At 45.3% G+C, this 14,973-nt stretch overlaps 1 protein-coding gene across 1 annotated transcript in view; it reads left to right on the forward strand.

Annotated features, from left to right (window-relative positions):
* Positions 1-7,003: 7,003 nt before the first annotated feature.
* Positions 7,004-14,973, forward strand: part of LOC119462326 (uncharacterized) — a 52,061-nt gene continuing 44,091 nt past the window's right edge. The window contains exon 1 of the mRNA XM_037723671.1: positions 7,004-7,253. Within this exon, the coding sequence (XP_037579599.1) occupies positions 7,004-7,253 (250 nt within the window). The remainder of the gene's footprint in view (positions 7,254-14,973) is intronic.

Here is a 14,973-nt window from a genome sequence, read left to right on the forward strand (position 1 = left end):
GGGTCGGAGGAGGACATGATCAACCAGGTAAAAGAGAGGTACATAGGGGAAACACACACCGAAACATTCCCCGACCATAGCGGCAAAAACAACGAGGAGCTCGACCAACCAATCACCATAAGAGAGGTGCAAGCTGCCTTAAACAAGCTCAGAGGAAAAACCGCGGCTGGCCCAGATGGAGTCAACAACAATATGCTTAGAAACCTCGATGACAACTCCCTCCAACAACTAACGGCATTCATGCAAAAGTGTTGGGAGCGGGGGGGGGGGGGGGGGGGAGGGAGATACCCGGCAAATGGAAGAAAGCAAATCTAGTCCTCATCCCCAAACCAAGGAAAGAACTCAAACTCGAGAACCTTAGGCCAATATCGTTAACCTCCTGTGTAGGCAAGCTCTTGGAGCACGTCATACAGAACAGGCTCAACTGATCCTTGGAAAGTAAGGAACACTACCCAGACAGCATGCTTGGATTCAGACAACTATCCCCAAACGACGTCATGCTACAACTCAAAGAACACGTATTGGAAAGGAATACTAGCGACTCAAGAGTCATAGTGGGACTGGACGTCAGCAAAGCGTTTGACAACGTCAAACACCAAGCGATCCTGTCACACCTCAATCACCTGAGTGTAGGCAGCAAGCTATAAAACTATATTAAAAGCTTCCTCACGGACCGAACAGTCAACATAGAAATTGGGGGCACAATAATAGAAAACATTAAGCTGGGCAACAAGGGAACACCGCAGGGATCGGTGCTATATATCCCCTACCCTTTTTAACATTGCAATGATCGGGCTGCCAGAAAGACTCAGAAAGCTAGAGAGCCTCTGCCATACTCTCTACGCTAACGACCTCACCCTTTGGGTCGACAGAGGGGGGAGCGATGGGCAAATAGAAGACACCCTACAAAGGGCAATCTGGGAAACGGAAAGCTATCTGAGACCCATAGGGCTAAAATGCTCGCTGGAAAAATCGGAGAGGCTAATCATGAGCAAGCAGCAGGTCAATATCGAGCTCCTGGTAAACAACACCCCGGTCCCAAGGGTGGACAAGATCAGGATACTGGGTATGTGGATACAGCAAAAAGGGAGAAACACCGAAACAAGAAACAGACTAGAAGCCGCGACCAACCAAACTTGCAGGCTTCTCAAGAGGATAGCAAACAAAAACGCGGGATGAAGGAGGCAAACCTACTTAGACTTGTCCACTCTTTCATCATTAGCAGGATCACCTACGCTATCCCATCCTTAAAAACAACTAAAGCAGAGGGAGACAAGGTAGACATCCTCAACAGGAAAGGTGTCAAAACCGCCTTAGGTTTACCAGCGTACACATCAACCGAGACGATCGTCAACCTAGGAGTCTCAAACAGCCTAGAGGAAATGTGCGAGGCAAAACTCACGGCACAATATGTCAGACTATACTGGCAGCTAAACGGGCAGGTCCATTCTTACCAAACTGGGCTACCGGAATCCAGAATCGCGAGACGGGATAACCGCCATCCCCAAAGAAATTGGCAACAGGATAAGGATACCCCCCCATTCCAAGAAACATGCACCCAATACACAGCGAGGAACGCAGGAGAAGTGGAGTCCAAAGATTCCAAAGCTCCATCCTCCAAAAACAAGGAGTAGTGTACACCGATGCGGCAGAGTACCCAGAAGGGCACTACGCTGCAGTAGTAGTGAGCGACAAAGGCGACCTAATCTCGAGCTGTAGCGTGAGACACTCTTCACCAGAGGAGGCAGAGGAGGCAGAGATGGCGGCGATTGCCCTGGCAATCACAAACCCAACCAGAATAATGCTCACTGATTCTAAAACTGCAATCCAAGCCTATGACACTGGTTAGGTGTCCAAAGAGGCCGCCAAAATTCTGCAAGCAGGCAAGGAGAACGTACCCAATGAAGTAATTAGAATATGGGTGCCCGCTCATAGTGGACTCACAGGGAACGAGATCGCCAACGAGGTCTTTCGAGGACTCGCACACCGGGCCCCAGCGCAGGCATACTACTCCCTGTCCAAAAAGCGACCCTTAACCACATACAGAGAAATTCTACAACACTGTAATATGTGCAGGAGAACCCTTCTCCCCCCCCCCCCCTCATAGATCTCTCACAAAGAAGGAAGTAATCTAGCGAAAACTGCAGACGGGTACCTTCCCAAACCCGTATATCCTACACAAATGGCATCCTGAGGTGCACTCTTCGAAATGAAAAAACAGTGAAGGCATAGTAACCCTAAATCACATGCTCTGGGCTTGCTCAGCGCAAAACGGTCTACATGGGACAAAGAGTCATGGGAATCCTCCCTTCATATCCAGGAAGAACAAGCCCAAAAACAAGCCATCTGTCAACCCCAGGCCGCCGCCGGAAGCCAACCGATTTCCGGCCGAAGTCTAGGGGGGAGGTAGACGGTGAAAGGAGGAGCTGCGTCTCACCCCGATCACCAATACCCTCTGACGGGTGCAAATAAAGTGCTTTCTCTCTCTCTGTCTCTCGCCATTACACCTGACGGCAAAAGCCCAGGTTAAACAGCTTCGCTGTTAAAATGTGATCACATAGCTGACATAAGGACAGTATTGCAGACATACGTAATACTTCACCGAAGCTATTTCTGGGTCGCAAAAATTGTGGCATTAGCGTTAGGAAAGTGACACGTCTCCATGTGGATATTGTGTCCGAAGCATGAATCTCTGACGTAAAATGAGATTAGGTGCGTGCGCACGCACGCACCCAGTCTCAAAGTGTGTGTGTGTGTGTGTGTGTGTGTGTGTGTGTGCGTGCGCGCTCATACAGATGGAACTATTGCACAACACAACACGATTGTGTTCTAAATAGGAGCTTCTAGCAAAATGAGTGATGCGTGCTGTCTTGCACCTCTCCCCCCGCGTGCCATAAATTTTACATTGCAAATGGTGCCCTTCGCTCGCGTGCAGCGCCAAGGCCTTCGCTTTTTGCCGGCTAGCTTCTTGTGCCGATAATAGCCGCATATTTCCTTACGCAACATTTCGCTTGTGGTATTGCTCCGCTTGTTGCATATCTTTCATTTTTTCCTTTTTTTCTTTTTTTTTCGTTCTTTTGTGGGCACCTCCACATGTGCAAGCAAAATTCGACGAAAGATGGCGTGTGCTCGACCCCTCAAGGTAATCTCTTGAAAGAACCCTCTCAACTATGATACCCACTTTTTCACCGATTGAAGTAGCAAGGCATTGTTATTATACATTCTGGAGCAACATCGGTAGTGAGAGAAAATGTTGTGAGAAGGGAGAAAATGTTGCGGATTTCACGCACTGAAGGAACTTATGGTCTGCAACGCAAACTGGCAGCGAAACATTGTTTGCATGGACTTCGGAAAATGCGTGTTGCCGAGTTTGTGTCTTAAACGACAGCAGTGAAGTGATAATGATCTCAATTGTGTGACGGCAATGGCGTGACGACTGATTTGTTTTACTCTGGCAAAGAAATGTAATCACGTTGTGCCACACGCGACGCAACTTTATTCTCATGGACTGCTCATGTTTACGCCGTATACCACTCACATGCTAGGCCACCATGCATAAGCATGCAGGCGGATGCGCGAAATTCTGGCCGATTTACAGTGTCGAACGTCGACAAGGCAATGTGACGACGACTAAGATGATGTGTGACACTTTTCGAGGGAATAAGAGGATTTAGGCGTGTATACCAAACATGTATAAATATATTTGGGTATTCTATACCCCTTGTGTCAAATTGGCATCTACCCATTATGAAGGGCTGGTCAAGCATTGCCATTTTCGCCTACTACTGAAAACTACGCGAACGAAGTTGACCAAGGGGGCAAGGTTTTGGGGAAACAATTCGACCAACAACAAACAAGGCGAATCTGTAACGAAGGTATTATTTTATTTAACCCGGCTAATCTCGCTCTATCCATGTGGCTATAATAATAACTAGTTAGGCAGCTTATATCACAGTATAAATGGTAGCGTGCGCCTGTTTGGCCGGTGTAAGTGCACACTGTGATATATTTTAATAAGGCAAAGGTTAGGAGTCATGACGTGTCACATTCAAACGTACCACTCTATCTGCATTTGAAGGAATACATTTTGCTTGTTCCGGTTCAAACAAAGAAAGATAATTTCAAGCTAGCGGATCCTTTATTGCGATAACTACCTGGAAAATAGCAGCACTCACTAAGGTTACGACACCTGAGTCTGTTCAGACACATTGGTGTAGGGTGTCCACATACATATAAAATCTTATGAAAAATTCTTAAAGAATTCAAAGCAGAAGCAGGAACATCCTTGGAGTGCATCCCTAGAGAGGGAGGATATTTGCGATTGCCATCTATAAAGCGAAGCTTTTTTTGAGAGGAAGTAGGAGGTGGGGAATACAGGCTACGGGCGTCTGTAGCCTTGCAGAGGCATGCCAGCAAGAGCTCCGCATGAGTGTCTCCTTAAGCCCTGCGGGGATAAACCTACGCATGAATAAGCTGTTCACCTCGGCTTACAGTTCACTCAGTCTCCAGTGAAGCTATCAGCAGCGTTAAACGATTGGCAAGGGTTTGCCCTAATTGGTAAACTTCACTACTCCTTCAATCATTCACGAAAAAAAAAACTTCAGGTGAAGGCAAAATACCTGTTTCTTGAAAATCTAGTATCCTTTAGGGAAGATAAGTTTCTCCGTGGTAGCGCACAGAAGTTGCAGTCATCAAGCTTTCTTTAGCTCGCTGACCTCTGTGGACTTTTTGTAGAAACACAACCATTCTTCATTCCAATGAGTACACTAAACGTATCAAATCAGGCAGAAGACAATCCAGATGTATCTCCATGAAAGCGTAGCTTTGTATGTTTTAGGAAACGGTGCATTGAAACAGAGCACATGGTATGAACAACATGCCGATATGTGCACATGAACAATTTGCACGCGGTACGAACAATGTGCATTTACAGATTGCGACGCGGGAATAGTTTTGGGTCTTCTCTTTTGTTCTTGTTGCGCAGCTGTTTGGACCTTCCGAGGGACCACCATTCAGAATTGAATAGTGGCCTTGCGTCGTCTCTTTCATATGTGCCTGATGACGTCGATTTTCTCTTTTTGAATGGTTAGTAGTTCAGAGTATCTTATTCAGCCATTTGCGAATTACAACCAATCTTGCTACTACCGTAAAACTCCGTGCCGGTTACTTCCTCGAGTTTAGATTGCTTGCTACCCCTCACATGCACCATAAATTATGTGACTGAAGCAAGAACACATTTATCGCACACAATTTAGTCAAACATCATAGTACACCGGGGCTCATATAGATATTCACGAAAGTTAAGGCTACAGAACAAGTTCATAACCTTGTTCTCTATTGGTCTCTATACAAGGTGTCTAGCGTAACTTTAGCCAAACATCAAAAACATTCAAATGCCACATAGCTTGGCAGAATCAAGGTAATTTTGTTTATCGTGGTTTGGAGATACTCAGATAATTTTTTTGCATTCCGCGTAATTACATATTTAGTCCTGATTAATTATTCAACTGATCAAATATTATGATTAGAGAAAAGTGTCAGTGAGAACATTGTAGAGCATCATGAAAAATCACGCGCCATTCCACTGCTGTGAAGGTGGATTACGCGCGACGGGACCGCCACAACTGGCTAGCGGAAGGAAACGACGACAAAGGGAGGGCAGTGCGAGCGTACACATGGCCGACGTGGGTCGCACAGCAGCAAATCTTTGAGAAACCCTTGTTATCTATCTCAGAGCCTACTGATATGAAAAATGGTGCTTGTTGATAACTAATCTACTGATGCATATCCAAGTGATGAGACGTATAAGCTTTTGCAAAGATTGAAGCGATATTGCATCAGATTCGGGAGCTTGGTTTTTGGACATGCATATATGTTGACGGACACAAAAAATGCATAGAACCCTAGCCATACACAGCTTCGCTGTAAAAGGTCCCGATATAGCTTTCTCTTGCCCAATAGGTGCTACACAAATGTGTTTTTCTGAGCGCGACAGAAGCCCGTGAATACACGTAAAATTGCCGCGCGACTGGCCGCTCAAGGCACTTACCTGACCTCGGGACGGTCAGGTAAGCGAACACGGCATGGATGTGAGCTTTTTGCACTGGCCGATACTAGATAAATTAGCCTCATTTTGTCCTACGCGGAGGCAGAATAATCACATGGTCATTGCGTTTCTGCTGCTTAACATCAGAGTGAAAACGGCACTTCACCAGGCCCAAGGATACTCACAGCAAACTGTATATTTCTCGACATTTGTCTTCTATGCATCAGTTGGCGCAGAGTGTCCATGATTCTGGTTCTTGCATAATTTGTAATCGGCCGATCGGCCCCGGGGCCGGACAGAATTTCGAACAGGCTTCGTCGCAATTTGGACGAAAATGCCATCTCCACGTTAACGGACGAGATCAATCGCGTGTGGGATTCGGGTGACGTCCTGGACGATTGGAATCTCGCTTCGGTAGTTCTCATTCCAAAACCAGGTCGGACTCCCGGACTAAACAACCTGCGACCAATCTCGCTCACTTCGTGCACGGAAAAGGTCGCGGAACACGTCATTCACAACCGGATATCTAGGTACATTGAGGAACGCGAACTCATCCCCTACAACATGGTGGGCTTTCGTCCGTCCCTGTGATCTCAGGACGTCATGAAACTCGTTAAACACCAGATCATCGATAGGGACACCAGAGACGTCAGGGGTATCCTAGCACTGGATCTTGAAAAGGCTTTCGATAAAATTTCCCATAGGCACATCCTCACTTCCGTTACGGAGATGGACCTTGGATCCAAGTTTCACGGGTTCGTCAGTTCGTTCCTTCGGGGCCGGCGCGCCAATCTCAAGGTGGGCGAGGTAAAGTCTGATCCCTTCGAGATAGGGGCAAGGGGCACCCCTCAGGGGTCGGACATCTCGCCACTTCTCTTCAATGTCGCCATGCGCGGTCTCTCAGCCCGTCTGTCTGAAATGGACGGCGTTAATCACGCTCTTTACGCCGACCACATCATGGTGTGGTGCGATGGCGGCAGTGAAAGCAGAGTCGAGGAATCCCTACAGGCGGCCCTGAGCTGCACGGAGGATTTCTTGGCGGGCACGGGGCTCCGGCTCTGCCCGTACAAGTCCGAACTCCTTTTGTATCGACCGACTAGGAGGGGGCGCATCACCAAGGGTCAGATGCCTCTGGAAAAGGTCGACATCTCCATTCGCACGGCCATCGGGCAGGTTATTCCCAAGGTGTATGTCATCCGGGTACTCGGTATGCTCATCGAGGCAAATGGTTGTAATGGACAGACGATCGCTCGTATCACCACCAAAACGGACAACATGGTCAGGCTCATCACTAGGGTCTCCAACAATCGTGGAGGGCTGGGGGAGGATAACCTCCTCAGGTTGTACCACGCCCTCCTAATGAGCCACATCACGTACGTGGCCGCCGCGCATCGCTGGCACGGATACGAGAGGGCAAAGCTCGAAGCGCTGATGCGCAAGAGCATCAAAAAGGTGCTCGGCATCCCCATGGCCGCCAAGACGGAGAAGCTCATGCAGCAGGGAGTCCACAACACTCTCGACGAGGTCGTCGTGGCACAGCAGACAGTCCAGGTCGTCAGGCTCTCTTCCTCGCCTGCGGGGCGGCGGATCTTGGAGGCGCTGGGCTGCAGTCCCACTGCCGTCCGGGAGAGGCGGTGCGCGCTCGACGCGGAGACGCGGGAGGCCATCACGGTCTCGCCGTTCCCGCGCAACGTGCACCCGTAACACAATGTAGGCTGACGCAGGGCCCGGGCGGCCGCACTTCTCAGATCCGTCGCTGGCGATCCGCGATCGGTAATGTTCATCGACACCACCCAATACGGTTCATCCGACCGATTCGTGGCGGCCGTGGTAGATCACAGGGGCAACCTCCTTAACGCCGCGTTGATGCGGGACTCGTCTCCGGCACTGGCGGAGCAGGTCGCGGTGGCCCTCGCCCTCGTGGACGGGAGCAGGCCGCAGATCTACACGGATTCATGGGCGGCGGTCAGGGCCTTCGGCACGGGTTCGAGGGAAGCTCCTGCTTTGCGGCAGGAGCGTCTCCCCCCACGTCATCACTTGGTTCCCGGCCCACATGGGACCTCAGGTCTCCACCGTCGTTCCCAACGTCAACGAGCTGGCCCACGCCCGCGCGCGCGAACTCACCCACCGCGCCGGGTAAACGCCGCTCGAGGGCGCGGACGCGGGGTTCCATAATGACTCGCTCCACGCGTTTAACGAGATTTCAAAGCACTATCAGCTCGGCAGGAGGGTCTATCCCCCGCCCCGCGCCCAGCTCTCCAGGCCTCAGTCTTCCACCCTTCGCATGCTGCCGACCGGGTCCTATCCCAGTCTAGCCAGGGTCAGCAGGTACGCGGACTCGTTCGAGCCCGATTGTCCGGATTGCGCCGATTCCTTCTGCACTTTAGAACACATTCTCTGGCGGTGTCCCCCGTTACGGGACCACAATAGTCTCACCACGGAAGAAGAGTGGGTAGAGGCGCTCAAGAGCTCCAACCTCACCGCTCAGCTACGGGCTGTCCAGAGGGCCCACGACGCGGCGGTCATGCACGGCCTGCCCGTCCCAACGTGGGAGCGGCCCGCGGTGGCTCCTCCCTCGTAAGGGGTTCACGGAGTCGCTCCTCAGGACCTAAAATAAGGTTCACTGCCTGCCTGCCTCATCTGAAGTACATACAAACTAATGAATAAGCGCCGTGCACAATAGCTTATGTCTTATATCACTTTCTGACGACGGCCTCGAAGCAGTCACGGTTTAGTTTTATCACAAAAATGTATCACTGTAAAATGTAGTTACGGGGGCATCAATATTCAAGCAGCGTAAAGAGGGTACCTTATTGCCATTTAAGCGCGTAAAAAAGCGTGAACCTATATTTTATGTACGGAGAGTTCATCAGCAACTCAAGAATTCAACTGCGGCCCGCACGTGTGTTTGTGTGTGTGTGTGTCCCAGTTATTTTGTATTCATTAGTTAACGCATTTTGAGAGAGCGGCTTCTACACACTCTGAAGCCGCTCTCACCATGAGACGAGCTGAAAAGCCAGAAAAGACTCAACAAGACAGGTGTCGACACAGCCTTGGAAATTTCTGCACAGGCTCGTCATGACGTCATAATTTTTTTGACGTTGTTATTCTTGTAATTTGTTTTGTGCGTTAAGTGGACTACATTGCATTTTGGAGGAGCCAAAACTGAAATTAGCTAGTTTCGAACACTTTTCTAAGCAGCCAATTGCCAAAATAGGCGAATGTACTTTGAAATACGTGACATGAACCTGAATTAGTGCCGCGGGGGTTTAGGCGCGAAATTCAAAAAATGAAAAGTTGTTCCTCATTTCCTTTTAGGAATAACGATCAATTGAAAAATAGCTATCAACTAGTACATTAGCAATCTTAATTTACATAGTGTTTCACTTTATTTTCTTTTTAAACATAGCCGTTTCACTGGAATGTATAGTACATGTTGCATCATTTTACCAGGATGAATTTCGCAGTTTACCTCGGCAGTTACCTGGCACTCCTGATTCATTTCCCGCTGCCCTTTTCAACGAAATTGCATCCTAGAGATCGAACCTTAGATAAAACAATTGTGTAATTAATAATGCGCGAGTAAAAGTACCTTCAAACCATTTTTTGCATCTGCCCATATGTGTCATATTTCCGAACTCACATCGGTGTCTTCATTGCAAGATGTGACGGTAACATAGAATAATGCTATCTGCAAACTAATCCAGTCCTGGAAGTATATCGCTTAGACCGCCTTGTAATTTTGCGAAACGAATCATGGAGCCTGTTCCCAGAACTTCAATCTTATGACTTCACAGCCCAATTGAGCCCGGCTAAACATAGTGCTGACTCGTGTCTCTAAATGTGGGTTTACAGCAACCTAACTCGAATTCCTCGCTTGCCGGAATCATTATATAGTTCGCGAAGTTTCAGACAATTTACCCCCCCCCCCCCTCCCCCGGTTCGCGAAACAAATCTGCCTACTGAGACCATTACATGCATACTACGCACTTATATAAAGCCTGCATGGGCTTCCGGGCACTGGGTAGAATATTCCATTTGCATTGCAGACAAATCTACCAGGGGCCGAAAATGGCACCGGACGAACAGGTTCTTGTGTGAAACCTACCACTGGAATAGCGGTTGATGTAATCGTGATAATATAACGAATAATTTTCTAATTCCGCTGTTTTGTCTTTTCCGTTAGCACAATTACGAAAGGTCCAGGGAAAAAATACACGCTGGTCTGATAAGTAACCTTGCTCAAAACCTCCAAAATCACATAGTAACGCCTCAAATCACTTGTACTTTGGCATCTTTTGAATGTTTAGTTGCATATAAGTTTCTGGTATCTAATTTAGCTACGGTTATACTTGATGTAAATTTGACTTTCTGGTAGTGTTGCTGCTTGACATCTTTACGAAAAATAAAGACATGTATTGCCTCTTAACTAAAGTGTCAGTAGCATATCGTGGTTAGCATTGATGTATTTAGAAAAACGAATAAGCTGGTGTGCGCTGATGGTTTTGCTAGATCTATTATCATATTTCCTTAATCACTTCAAAGGGGCCTGAATCACTTCTTATTGAAGTGGCAAAAGGCATTAAAAGTCATTGAAGCAACAGTCCGGGGTCAAGCCAACATCAACGGACGCTTGATTTTTCTTGTATCAGTAGGGTGTCGCATTGACAGTCGCTGTATCTGCTACCACGTGGACGAAGGGGTGTTCAGCTCGACTGATAGGCCTCGGTGGGCGTGACTCTGGACCTTCGCAGTCAGCTGCCCTCTTCACAAGGGTCATAAAGGTGCTGTGGACGGCTTTGTCGCCACCTTCAGCAGCAGTCCCGCGGCCAATCCAACATCGACCTAAGCTCGATCTTCGTATCCCGCAGGTTGGTTGTGATAAATTTTCAAACTGTTCTCTGTAAATACTTCAGCAAGACTGCTGCTGAGACATTGTCTATTTGTTGATCGATTGTGTTTGCCATACACCGATTCTGTAATAGAATGCCTTCCAATTCTGAACTCGCAAACACGGTAACATCACTTGAGACAAATTGTGAAAACAAGTTGGAGGATCTCATGAATGACCTAGGTGACAGGAGGGCTTCTAGAAAGAATCAAAAACCGTTCAATCGACGCACATGGTTCGCTTTGTGACACATTGGAATTTCCAAGTAAGGAATAACACGCAATGCGTGGACGACAGGACGACCTCATTGCTGCAAACGTAAGCCCCTACAAATGAAAATTAAACCTTAAAAAAGCTGGCTGATATGGATAAGTGCTCCAGGATGAACAACGTTGAAATAAAAGGCGTCCTGAGCACTCAAGTGGGCCTAGCCAGGTGACGTTGAGTTTACTCGCGTCTATTATGAACCGATTAAAGTTGTTTCACTCACTCACTCACTCAAGGAGAAGAATGCGCTGCCTTTCTCAAGCAAGTTGGGCAGGCAATTACCTGTGCTGTTTTACCTGGTGACATTGATTGTGTTGACCGTGTTGTTGCAAAAACTGGTGAAAGAGTATTGCTGCCCATTTTTTATGCCACGACAAAAAAGTGACTTTTTAAGGAAGTGCGCGCAAAGCACGCATTCGCACATCCCTGATTGGTTTCAGTAGTGCAACTGACCGGGCCGTTTATGAGAACGATCACTTGACGTCTGAGAGCAAACAACTGTTTTCTAGGGCACTTGCGTTGAAGAAAAAAAAGTTGGTCCTTTCTTCCGTCACAAAACTGCGAAATAAAGGCACGAAAGATAAACTACAGCAGGGTATTTTTCATCCGGGCTGCTCAGATCTGCACATATTTTTCGTCGATTTCTTTTTCGCTATGCTCGTGACATACAGCATATACAGGAAACATGGTATCTCTGTCACCTACTAAAGTTCGATCTTTGATATCAAACAACAATCGCTGGCTTGTCCACTTCAATGCAAGAAGCCTTCAGCGTAATCACGATAATATCGGTAGCTTTCTTGCTTCCCTTTCTGTCCCATTTTCTTTCCTATGCATCACGGAAACGTGGCTTTGTGGTGATGACACTAACACGTTTGGATTTCCGCCTTGTCATTTAGAATACTGCTCCCGAACAAATTATTATCACGGAGGATCAGCTTTATTTATTTGCAATATCACTTACACAACAAGGCATGACGTCAGTATTCCTATTCCTATTGCGCAGTGTGAATCGGTATGGATTGAACTAGATCATTCGTTTTTGTCCGTTGACTTGAAAAAAATTGTTCTGGGGTGTATATACCACTCGCCATCATCCTGCTCACCCGCATTTATGAATCACCTCGATACCATTCTCAACATTTTAGATTCAGAAAATAAGCATGTTCTCATAGGGGGTGATACTAACATCATTGTGTAAGATATCGACCGTAATCTGTGTGTAGCCTACACTGATTGCTTTAGTGGATTTGGGTATGAGCAAATAATAACATACTAACAATATGTACTACTCATGGAACAGGAACGCTTCTGAATAATGCATTTATTACCATAACTCTTCAACCTAGCTCAGGCGTCTATAAAACATACATTAGCCACAAGCATCCATTTTCTGTCATTTTTAACTTGTTTAATAGCTCGGACACTTGACAGTACTTAGCCAAAGTATTCGATAAAAATAAATTTATAGAAGACGTAAATAATATTGATTGGTTCGAAATTGATTTAGTGCAAGACCCTGAGAGCGCACTTGAAAGGTTTTGCGACTTCTTTCGGGAAGCCGTGCCTCTGAACACGACTCATAGCCAATGTAAACGGCGGTACAAATCACCTCGATGTCCATGTAACCAAACGGGCTTCTTGAAAGTATGCGTAGAAAAGATAACTTATACTAAAAAAAAAAACTAAGAACAAAGAAATAGCCATTCAATCTAACTTTGGCATTAAGATACAAAAAATACTGCAACATTTAAACTCTTTACTCAAGAGAGCTAAGAGAACTTATTATGAAAAGGAATTTGCAAGCTGCCAGAACAATTCTAAAAAGTTGTAGTTGCTCAACGCGTTCTTAAACTTCAATCTCTAAAATTAATTATACAATGACACTACACATGAAGACGAGCTTCAAATTGTTAACGCTTTCAGTGACTCCTTTTTGGAAACTTGCGATCAGCAACACATGCTGAGTGTAGCAAGGATGGAATTATTATCTCTTTTTTTATCGTTTCCCTGGAACAACAGAAGACGTTTTCCCCACGATTATACACCTTAAGGATACCTCACTCGTGTTACAGGGTATTCAAGTACGCCACTTTAAAATGTCGGTCATTTATTTTCTCAAACATTGGCCAACATAATTACCAGCATCTTTAAAACTGGAATTTTTTCATGCGTCATTAAGGACACAAAATTTATACCCATTTTTAAGAAAGCTGATAGGTCTATTATTCAGAATTGTTGGTCTATTTCTATCCTATTAGCAAAATAATTACGAAACTGTTTGTTAGTCGCTCGAATAATTATTTGAAAAAGTTTAATCTCTTGAGTAACTCCCAATTTCGTTTTCGTTCAGGTAGTTCAACCAAGTTGGCGGTAATCTGAATAACAGACTACAATAAGAATTCTATTGTCAAAGTACTTATTGTTCGTACTGTACTTTTTACACTTCTACGAAGATTTTGACACAATTAATCACGATATGTTATTAAAAATTAGAAGCCTATGGAATAACAAGTTGACCATTAATCTTTTTTAGGAAACAACTTGTGTAACAGGAAACTAACAGTTTAATTATCGGGCACGTTTTCAGATACCCAAACAATTAATCAGAGGGTGCCGCAGAGCTTCATCTTGGAACCATTATTAATCCTTCTCAACATAAATGACCTTCCGCAACACGCTTCACTCTCACAATGCATGTTATATGCTGATGACACAACTATCCTCCGACTCAGTTTATCTTTAACATCGTTAACTTATAAATTAAACAGTGCATTAGCTAACATTGATACTTGGTGTCATAGTAATCACTCTATTTTAAATCTAAACAAAACTCAATTCATAGTTTTCCACTTCAAAGAAGACAACCTATTTAACCTCAGGTTTCCCTTGACTGGCACTTTATTTCGGCTAGCGACTGTGTTTCGTTTCTTGGTATCTACATCAATCTACTAAAATTTTAGAAATGTATTTCAATAGCCAAGAAAATAACTTCTTTCGGTTTAAGAGCACTCATAAAAGCTCTTGTTTGTCTACACATGCTCTCATTTCCCTGTATTATGCATTTACTCATACTCATATTAATTACGGTAGTGCTGCTTATGGCAACACGTATCAGTGTCACTTATCATCTATTTGGCACATACAAAACCAAGCTATGCGCAATATTTTGAATTTTGGTCTAGATAATATTGATATCATAGGCATGGAGAACAAATTGCTAACAACAGCTGGTTTATTCGCACCCAACTTAATTACTATGCTTTTCAGGCTGATTAAGAAGATCTCACACACAATTTTATTTCCTTGAATTCCTTGAAGAATATTAACCCCACTCGTTTAGCTCAAAAAAGTAATTTTTTGCTGCCTAAAGCTGTTACTATTTACCGTAATATAGCAGCATCATTCTGCGCTATTAAAATTTGTAATTCTCTTCCCTACCCTATCCAAACATCATCATCTCTTCCTGCATTTAAGGAAACACTTAGAACTCATCTTTAAAATAAATAATTCTATTATAAATTCTTTATTGTGTATACTGTGTTTTTTTGTTGTTGTTTTTTTTCTTTTTTCTTTCTTTCTTATTTAGCTTAGTCATTATTTTACATAATAACGATGCACTGTTACTATTCATGTAAACTTTCCTTGCATATTTTCAGTGCTGGTGTGAATTTTTATTTCTCTATCAGATACTTATGTCATAACAAAACCGATTTATGTATATGTAAACTTTGGTTATTCATGTCTTTTATCAAAGTATTTTAGGTAG

The sequence above is a fragment of the Dermacentor silvarum genome, chromosome 8 (assembly GCF_013339745.2).
Source record: "Dermacentor silvarum isolate Dsil-2018 chromosome 8, BIME_Dsil_1.4, whole genome shotgun sequence".
In the NCBI taxonomy this organism is placed as follows: Eukaryota; Metazoa; Arthropoda; class Arachnida; order Ixodida; family Ixodidae; genus Dermacentor; species Dermacentor silvarum.